The sequence below is a fragment of the Chenopodium album genome, chromosome 5, assembly GCF_948465745.1.
Source record: "Chenopodium album chromosome 5, dcCheAlbu1.1, whole genome shotgun sequence".
Taxonomy (NCBI): Eukaryota; Viridiplantae; Streptophyta; class Magnoliopsida; order Caryophyllales; family Amaranthaceae; genus Chenopodium; species Chenopodium album.
In genome coordinates this window covers 29062833-29073654 of record NC_137838.1, presented here as the reverse complement: position 1 = coordinate 29073654, position 10822 = coordinate 29062833, and the positions used below count along the sequence as shown (strand labels likewise).

The following is a 10822-nucleotide window of genomic DNA, read 5'->3' as shown; positions in this document are numbered from 1 at the left end:
ACACTAGGGGTCATGCTAATTGCCAAATGCAACTTTATTAATGTTTTTGATATATATATTTTTGAGTATCTATATATGAATTATATGTTAGATGCATGTTTAGAATTTCGAATGATGTGATGATTAATTAAGTTCACTTAAATCAACAAACATAGAAACCCTAGTCCCTAAAATATTAAGTAAAATTGTCATTCCAAAACAACACTTATCGACCTATTAAAGTAGTGATGGGCTACGCCAAAGCGAGGCATCACTATTACTCCCTAGGATACATAAGGCATACCGGGTATGCAAGTTGGTTTTGGTTGTACTCAACGATATAAGTGATGGAGTCCTAATATGTCGTGGCAAAGTGGATAAGTTGTTGAGAGAGCATTAGATGCGAAGATTTATCCAACCAAGAGTGGCTTGGAGCCATTAGCAAAGAGTTGCTTACCTTAGGAGATTGAGTGTTAAGACAAGCCAAAGCATGCTTAATTATTCTTTATTTCTTTGGTTCTTGGATTCACCTTACTCTCGCCAAATGGGGACAAATTTAATATGTGGATAACACGCTTAATAAGATTGAAATTTGCATGAATGCTTTTAAATTTCAAACTTACTATGTTATTTTCTTGATAAATGGTTATACTTTGCACTTATTTTTGTAAAATTCCAAATCAAACTATATTGTTTTCCATGATTGGTAATGGAAATCTTTGAGAATGGTTCTCAAAGAAAGGAAAGGCAATTCTAAAAATACAATTCTCATAAATGACCTTTATAAGTCCGAAAGGACGGTTGGACATCATGTATTCAAAAGACTAGGTAGTTTTGATAAACATGAAGTATTGAGTTGGAAACTCAAAATTGTCAATGCTTAACAACCAGCATATCTCACTAGTTACAAAACATAAAAAATGCACCGACACATTAGCACCGGTTAATAAAAATCAAAAGATTTTACATGCACCCGGTGTACAATAAAAATATTGTACATCAGGCCATGTAAGCAAACTCACAGATGCCAATACTCAACCAATATCTATCCCGAGCTTCGAAGCAACAATCGTAAAAACCAAAGAAAACAGAAACCCCAATTTAAAATCGTTGTATTCAAGATTGTATTTCGAATTATAATCAATTTTAGAAGAAATTGTGAAGATATATGCTATTAGACTCAACGCAAAAACTGAAATCAAATTCAACCGTTTGAAGATTTTGAATTTGGATATGGAGAATTCGGCATTCGAGGTAAAAAAAAAAAATTAATTGAAATTGAATCATTGTTCTGTTATAATTGATTGAAAACATGAATATTATTGTGTTTGGAATGCATAATATTTCCAGATTTAATGTATACTACTACTCATCAAATTGCAATGGTAGAAGAAAGGGATTGTAATCGAAATACTGTTCAACATTATTGCACATTGAACAAATTTCCAAATTTAAATTGCAATTTTGTGAGTTGTCATATTGGTAATTGGTATGCAAAGTATAAAGTATATTGGTGAGTTTTTGGGGCGACTTTAAACTTATTAGTAGAGTTGGCAAACATGGTTTTTTGAATAGCAATTTTTGTGTTGAGTTGAAATTGTTGTGGTTGCCTGGTTTGTGATTTGGCTGCAATCAGGATACTTGGTTTTTTTTTTTTTTTTTTTTTTTTTTTTTTTTTTTTTTTTTTGTTCTCCTATTCTTGTTGAAAATGAGAAGTGTTAGGTTCATCCATTGATTCCATTCATACAGTGCAGTCGTCAATTGTGAATTTGTGACCATGGATTGGATTTAATGCTTGAGTTACTGTTTTTAAGTTGGTCACTAACTCTCTATAACAGAGACAATAACTTTAATAAGTCACTCTAAATAACAAGCTCTTGCCAAAGTTGTTTTTCTTTTTCTTTTTTTTCTTCCCCCTTGAATTTGTGCATTATAGTATCTGATCATCAATTGTTACAGTGTTATAGGCTAGCTATTGGCTTGGTGATCATCGACTTGAAAACATGTATCTTGGTGTAAATGGTGTTGTAGGGTGTATTTCAAGTAAACTAATTTTATATTGTGATGTCGATAAGCTAAGCCTATTAGTTCAATTGGTCGAGCACTCTGTGTTTCCACAGAGAATGTAGGTTCGAATCCCATATAGGTTTAAGGTTTATATATTATGTATGAATCAAGACTTAATCTTTTATTTTCTTTTATAAACTTCCACCAATATCTATGTATAAGTTGTAAGGTAAATTTACTCCATATTTTGGTAAAAGTGACCTTAAAGAATGATAAAGGTGACACTAATCTAAGAAAAAAGTTGCCCTACTATATTTGGGACAAAACTAACCCTTATTAAGCATAAAAGTAACCCTGATTAAGGGTATAAGTGACCCTAATTACCTAAGCGAGGAAAAATGCAACGTAACTCAAGGGAAAAAGTGATCCTAGTCGAGGACAATAACAACCTTAATCAAAGTTAAGGAAAAAGTATCTAGATCTAGCCAAGGACGATAACAATCTTAATAAAGGGAAAATGTTACCTTAACTAAGGATAAAAGTGACCTTATTAAGGATAAAAGTGACCTTTTGAGGAAAAATGTTACCCTAATCAAGGACAAAGTGACCCTAACTAAGGAAAAAAGTTACCCTAACCAAGGACAAAAGTGACCTTAATCGAGGAAAAAAGTTACCCTAATCAAAGACAAAAGTGACCTTAACCGAGGGAGAAAGTTACCCTAACCAAGGAAAAAAGTGAACTTAATCGAGGAAAAAAGTTACCCTAACCAAGGACAAAAGTGACCTTAACCGATGGAAAAGTTACCTTAACCAAGGACAAAAGTGACCTTAACCGAGGAAAAAAGTTACCTTAATCAAGGACAAAAGTGACCTTAATCGAGGAAAAAAGTTACCCTAATCAAAAACAAAAGTGACCTTTATGAAGGAAAAAAGTTACCCTAATCAAAGATAAAAGTGACCCCTTACTATGGCAAAAGTTACCCTAATCAAGAAAAAAAGTGACCCTCATTAAACCAAAAGTACCCTTAACAAAAAGTGACCCTAACTAAGACAAAAGAGTGCTATGCTCGATACAAGTTATAAATATGTCCATAATAAACCAACAATAGGAATGCACTAATTAACAAGTGTTATTTAGGCTATGCGGGGCTCGAACCCACACCATGTAACCACTAGCACATTGCTCTACCATTTGAGCTAATAGCCTTGAATTAAACACTTTTCACTTCTATCATAACAATGGAAACAACAGAAACAGAACAAAATCACGCATTTAAGGAAAATGACCTAAATATTTTTAGCTAGAGAGGTGGGAAGAGGGGTGGGGAGGGAATGAAACTTCATCAACACTAACATATCACTATAGCATTATCAGAGTTTATTCTTTGCCAATCGATCCAAGAGTAGTAGTACATAGTAGTGTTCAAAAGTATGAGTAAGGGAATTAGACAATGCAACAATCAGCAGTGACATACTTACATTTGATTATATGATTGACCGGAAATTCAAAAGTATACTACCACCAATCTACTGATTAAAATTCAGTAACTCTAAAATCTTTGTTTCTATACAGACCAATTTCTCAGGTAGTTCAATTCACCCCTAACTCCAAAGATGCATATGCAAAAATTTGTCTCAGACTCTCAGCTAATGTATACGGAGTAAATTAAGTTACATATCACAATAAAAAAATCACACAAAAAGAAATCATAATCAACAAATCACACAAAAAGAAATCATAATCAGGCACAGAAATTAAAACAATTCAAACTACAAAACACACAAAAAAACAATTATAATTAACAAATATAGCAAAAATATTAAAATACATCATGAAATCACAATTAAAGATACATACAAAATAAAAAATAACGAAGATCAATGTCAACTAAAAACAAATTGTAAAAAAATAAAAAAGAAATCAAACCTGCACTGAGATCAACATCATCTAACTCTAAATTTTTACTCTTCTTCTTCACCATTGCAGAATTTTACTAGTAAATAAGCACTACAAAAGAGCAGAAGAACAAAATTTAAAAAAACCTAAAAATCGAAAATCAAATCCACTAAAAACCAACAAAAATGCACAAAAAATTAAGCAACAAACCTGAAATTAGCGAGAAACAAGTTCACAAGTGAAAGAGAAGGTAGAAAATCAGAATCGCAAAATATTGAATAAAATCAGATCAAAATGGAAAAGAGAGAAAATTGAGGAAGAGAGAGAAAGTAAATTGGGAAGACAGAAGAAATGAAAAATGTGTGTCTTTAATTTTTGCCAATTGACCACACGTGTGAATGAAATTGGTAACAAATTTCTTTCCAATTTGTTAATGTAAATCGGCTTTTTTTTTTACATTTCCCTACCTTATAAAAAGTGGGAAGTTGTTCTTATGAATAGTGTACAGACCTTTTTGCCCTTCAAAATGTTTATTTACCTTCTTACCCCTTTATAATTCCTACCCATTAATGAGTTTTGCGCTTTAATTTCTATCTCCTCAATCTTTATTCACCATTACTGAGTAGAAGAAAACCCAGAAAACCAAGCTCAAGAATTGCTAGAGTTTGTAACTTTTTTTTTTTTTTTTTTTTTTTGAGGAAACTGATAGTTCTTTTATAATTCCAACAATTTATATACTTGGCTTTCCTATTTCTCCTTAATCTTAATGTCTCCTTCACCTTAAAAAAAAAAGGTTAGTATTGTTCAATGCATTATTTCACACGGCGACTAGCAAGAATTTGAAGTAATAACTACCACCTTGGCAACCAAGCTAATGTACTTTTAGATTGCATCAACAACATCCCTAACTAGACTTCGGGTTCTAAAGTGGGCTATCAAAGCCGTTTCCTTTTCCTAGACTCTACTAAAACAACTTAGCAACAACATAAATAAGTATACATTGTTTTTTTTTTTTTGTTTTTTTTTTAGGTAAATATGAAGAATTTTATTACCAAAAAGAGAAGTTACAACTTACAAAAGCTAAGAAGTAACAAACACCAAACCCCACAAGACCTGAAAAACAGGCCAACTAACCACCAAACAGTTCAAGCTCAATCTCCTGCCACCTTCTAGGAAGGGTTCAAGAGAAAGAGACAAGAACAACCTGAGCTCAAGCTTCCAGCTACCTTCTAGGAAGGGTTCTGGAAACCAGGCCCAAGAACACAAAAACAAACAAAAACCAGGACACACCTGCAAACAAGAAACATCAACCCAACAACTGTAAAAAGAAAACCCCCACCTAGACTCAGCTGCAAAAGCAGCAGGACTAGACAAAAGAGGGAATACAGCAACTCAAGGAATACAACCAAGCAAAGCACAAGAAAACAAAACAAATTTCAAAAGCTGGCTAAAACCAGCAGTAGCAGCAGACCAAAAACAACAGCAGCAGACCAAAAAACAGCAACAGCGCAGCTCAGGAACAGCAACAGCAGATCAGAACAGCAGCACCAGCAACTAACAGCTTGCAGCACCAGAACAAGCTGCAGACCAAGAGCAGCTCCAAGCCACCAACTGCCACCCACAACAGCCTGCAGCAGACCTGAAACAGCAAGACAGAACTGCAACAGCAACAGAACAGCAACAACAACAAAACAACAACAGCAACCCAAAAACCAGCTGCCAGAAAACAAACCACCAGCTGCCACCTAAGAAAACCAAAACCAGGCTGCTGAAGACTGCAGACAGCACAACAGACAGAAATCTGACCAGAAACCAGTTGCCACCCAAAACAGCAGTAAACAGCAGACCAGAAACTGCTACAACCTGAAAATCAGTGAAGCAAAAGCAGCTTCCTGTCTGCTCCATTACATCTAATAGCAACATGAAAAATAATGTCTTTAAAAACAGTTTCTGCAGATTTACAGTCACCTGTAAACATGAAACTATTCCTTTGCAACCATATACTGTAGATGGCCTCAGCAAAACACATAGAGTATACTCTACCCTTGCTGCTAGACTTCCTGCAATTCTTAACTATCCATTGCTGTTCAATGTGAAAAGGTTGAACAGATTTTTTCACATCAAGAAGCTTCAAAATCTGTTCCCAAATAGTCTTAGAGTAAGGACAGCAAAAGAATAAGTGAGAGACAGTTTCACAAGAGTTCTGGCAGAAAAAGCAAATAGGATCACAACTTGTATTCCACTTAACAATTCTGTCCTTAGTGGCAAGTTTATCAAGCAGAGCTAACCAAGTAATGAAAATACTCTTAGGAGCGGCTTGGTTATCGCAAACAATTCTTTTCCACCCTACTTTACCAGCTTGTGGTCGAATCCGGGCATAAATTTTAGCAATACTCATTTTCCCATTTTTCATAATAGAGGACCAGCCACCAATATCATCAATAATATCTCTGCAAGTCAAGATTTTCTTCAAAACCCAGGAGCATTTCTTGGGAATAGTAGCAGTCCAGATATTCCTATTGCTGAAATAATAAATATGCTCCCATTTCACCCACATATTGTCAGATTTATGAGCAAGATCCCAAAGAACCTTGCATATAGCAGCTTTATTCTAATCACCAAGAGAGGTAATATTCCAGCCACCACAAACCTTAGGAAGAGTCATATGATGCCAGGGGCCTTTTTTGCATAAGTGTTCTTCCCAGTCCAAAGAAAAATCCTGAACTTAGTTTCAATTTCCCTAAGAATCTTCTTAGGTAGAATGAAAATCTGAGCCCAATAAGCCTGAATACCAAAGAGAACACTTTTGATAAGCTGTAACCTGGCCAGCATAAGATAAGTGTCTAGAAGTCCAGCATCCAATCCTAGTAGTAACTCTTTCAACCAAAGGCCTACACTGAGCAACAGTAAGCTTTTTAGAAGACAAGGGCACCCCAAGATATCTAAAAGGCAAACTACCTCTACTCATACTGATGCGGTTCCAAGGCATCAATATTGTTATTATAATTATTTTTATTGTTATTTTTAGTTTATTATTAGATGACCGAATTTATTAGGATATTTTTGTTAGTTTAATTCGGTTAGTATAAGATAAGCTTAACTTTAAAGATCATATTTGCAAAATATTATCTTTACAAGTTAGAGTTAGTTTCCTAGTTAGATTAGAATTTGTTTTACCGACTTTTAGGCTAATTATTTAGCTTATAAATACGTGATGGTGTTTAACGAAAAGTATGATTGATTGATTTGAAATTTATAAAGTTTTACGTAAGCTTGTGCTTGTGTATTCTTGGCCTAGTTTAGGTTTTAAGCTCGTGTTGCTTAGCGTTTCTTGACCGAGACTCAAGATTCCAAACCTTTCAACTGCGATTGAAGGTTATATCCATCAAAATTCATATCACATACCAAGAATAGTTTGTAGCCGATCTTTATCAAAAACAGAGATGTCTCCAAAATAAACCTCACTCTTACTTAAATTAGCCATCAGACCAGAAGCACAAGAGAATTTCTTGAAAGCCTGCAAGAGAAGCTGAATAGAGACGGAATCAGCCCTAGAGAAGAGGAGAAGATCATCAGCAAACATCATGTGGGTAATACCTAATTTCTCACATCTAGGATGAAAATTGAAATCAGGATTCCCAGTCATTTCCTTAAGGCACCTAGATAGGTACTCCATTCATAGAGCAAAGAGAAAAGGAGACATAGGATCTCCTTGTCTAAGACCTTTTTTTGCTGTAAAAGGCTTAGCAGGAAAGCCATTAACCATCACATAGTAAGAAACAGAACAGACACAAGTCATAATCCACTTCACAACAGAATGAGGGAAACCAAGCTCTTCTAAAACAGTCTGCAAAAAGGGTCATTCAACAGAGTCATAGGCCTTCCTCAAGTCAATCTTGATCATGCACCTAGGAGAAACAAACTTATGAGAGTAGCCTTTGATCAATTCAGTAGCCAGGAGAATATTGTCACCAATGTGCTTACCCGGGATAAACCCAGCTTGAGCATCATTAATAACAGTCCCCACCACTTTAGAAATCCTGTTTATGAGAACTTTGGAGATCAGCTTGTACAACATAGTACAACAAGCAATAGGCCTAAACTCTTTGACATAAGAAGGATGTTGAACCTTAGGCACTAAGGTGATTGTTGTACAATTCCACTGCTTAGCAATGACACCAGTCTCAAAGAAAGAGAAGATAGCAGCATAGATATCAGTTTTGATCATAGGCCAAGCCTTTTTGAAGAAAACAACATTGAAACCATCAATCCCAGGCGCCTTATCATCTCCAATCTGAGCTAGAGCATTATCAATCTCAAAAGTAGTAACAATAGCAGTCAAAATATCAATGGAGCTAGAGCTGAGTTGAGAACCTCTCCTAATAGTGGCCAAGTCAACAACAAGGAGAGAACTAGCACTAGAACCAAGGAGCCCTTTATAAAACCCCACAATCTCATACAAGAACACTGCCACATACAATTTCCCCCACCCGCTGCCAGACCCTGCTAGCTGTAGGCGCCGGCAACCACCTCCCTACCCCTGCGCCGGCGATCCTGCTCCCTTCCCTTTCCCCCAACCCACGAATTCTCTCTCCTCCCCTTCCACCTAACCACCATCACTTCCTTCAGTCTCACCACCCGAACCCCGAGATCCACCACCACCTACTTTCCTAAAGCGCTGCCCTTGAATTATCTCTCCTCCTTTTCGGGGTATGAACTCATTATAGTTTCGATTCGTAGTTATGTATCCCTATAATCCCTAAATCGAATTCAAAAGTGTTGTTAGCTCATTAAGCCTTAAATGAAATTTTTCTTAATTTTTTACTGTAGAATTTATCACCATGATTTGATGAAGCTACCTAAATTTAGTAGATGGGTTCTGAACTTATTACATTGTAAATGTACTCGTAAATAACATGGTATGTAAATGTATTTTTTCTGTTTTCAATTTGTGTGAGTAGGTATTGTGGAAGTGTTTTTGATATTCTGTTGATTTGTTATGAATTGTAAGAGAACTTTCATTGTTTTGCCAACAAGTTTTTCTTAGTAGTTGGGATTTTGCTAGTCAGTACATTAGGTCTTGGATAAGGTTTTTCATTGTTATGGCAAATGGCTTTTAGCCCGTTTTTGAAATGGTTTTTGGCTTTTAGTGTAATTATTTTGTCTAGTAGTAAATATGGCAAATGGCTTTTGAACTAGCTGATAAGCTAACAGACGATTTTACCCAACTAATAGGTAATAACTAAATAACACAATACTAACAGCTGGTCAGATAAGTAAATCGCACAATCCAACATGTGTAAATCTAAACCTGGCTAAATTTGGGTGGTGGTCAATACTTTAGAGGGTGACAAATCGGCTAAATTTGTGCTTTGTCGAATCAATGAGCTTAGTAAGCGGTCTTAAAAGTCTATTATAACAAAGTTTCAAATTGTTGTAGGGATGTAGGATGTCAAGACTGTCAAATATCTACAACCCTAGAGCTCATTGTGCTTTACATGATATATGAAATTATGCATGAAATTGGTCTTCCAGTTACAGCTTAGCAAGAACTCCTATTTCTGAAAAATTTGTGAAACATTTGACAGGTTAGATGGGGACACCTTGAGGTCTTATACAGCACACTGGCCACCTGAGCGATGGCAGGAATGTGAACCTCTTTTAGGTTACTGCCGTGAGAATGAAGTTTGCTTGGTTGCTTGTGGTGCTCCACTTGAGGTGCTTTTTTTTTTTTATTTTTTTATTTTATTTTTTTTTATTTTAATACCTGTGTGTTTGGGATAATTACTTTGGCTAAGCTACTTTTGTTGAATGTTCCCTGATTTTAGTTGTTGATATTTAAGACTTCACACCTCTTCCCAAGAGAAACATCCACCAGGAACTTCTATGGCTAACTTTTTTTCAACCTCGAAGAGAAACATGTCAATCTGCAATGGTCATTATCTATTCTTTACTCACATATGGTGTTTGACTTTCGATAAACCCTTCTTCTTTAATTACTGGGGTGCCTGCAACCTTCAAATATTTCTAGAATTCCATGCATTGGAACTATGTAACAGAGTAGTGGTGTCTTGATGGGTACATTCCCATGAGAAATGCAAATTGGTTGTTAACCAAGTCAAAGATTCTTGTTATAAAGAAAACCTTTATCTAAATTCTTGTAATAAAGAATAAAAGCATGTAATGTTACATGATGGCAGTCAGCTTACAAATGTGAAGAGAGAGGGAAGAAAGAAGAAGCTTATTAAGGTCATTTGTGTCTAATATATGAGACAGACATTGCTGCTGCTGCTTCCATGTTACTGCTGTTCCGTCTCCTGCTTCCATGTTACTGCTGTTCCGTCTCCTGCTTCTATGCTGCTGCTGCTATGCTGCTGTTGCTCCTGCTTCCATGGTCTGCTGCTGCTGCTTCCATGTTGCTGCTACTGCTGCTTCCATGTTGCTGCTACTGTGTGCTTCTATCTTTAACACTGCTGCTACTACCTCCTCCTATCATGTTCCTAGAAGTACCCTAGAAGAAAATATTGATACTGCAGTTTTTTCATTCTCTTAAAGTGTAAAATTACTAGTTGTTGATGAATATGTGTGTTTTAGGTATATTATGTATATATATAAGTGTCTGCAACATTTTTAAGTGAAAAAAAAATGCAAAAAAATATATTTTTTTAAAAAAAATTTTTAGGGCATTATTGGCACCGGTTTTGAATTGGAACCGGTGCCAAAAACCCTTTTTTGCCACCGGTTTTGAACCGGTCCCAAAAATTTCACTTTTTGGCATCCCTCAAATACTCAACGGTTAAGAACCGGTGCCATAGGGGGGTTTTGAACCAGTGTCATTCTACAATTTTCTACAAGTGTCTTTTCGCTTTATAAGCTGGTGAGTACTACTCATTGATGTATCGATTCAAGTACGAATTAAAGGAAAAGATGGGAACTTTG

At 35.6% G+C, this 10822-nt stretch overlaps 1 protein-coding gene across 1 annotated transcript; it reads right to left on the bottom strand.

Annotated features, from left to right (window-relative positions):
- Window positions 1-6544: 6544 nt before the first annotated feature.
- LOC145632779 (uncharacterized) lies at window positions 6545-7529 on the bottom strand. Its single transcript, XM_081685117.1, has 2 exons — window positions 7289-7529; window positions 6545-6774 (listed from the first exon to the last, which is right to left on the bottom strand). Exons 1-2 carry the CDS (start codon window positions 7527-7529, stop codon window positions 6545-6547), a joined length of 471 nt encoding a protein of 156 aa, XP_081541243.1.
- Between the last annotated feature and the right edge of the window lie 3293 nt (window positions 7530-10822).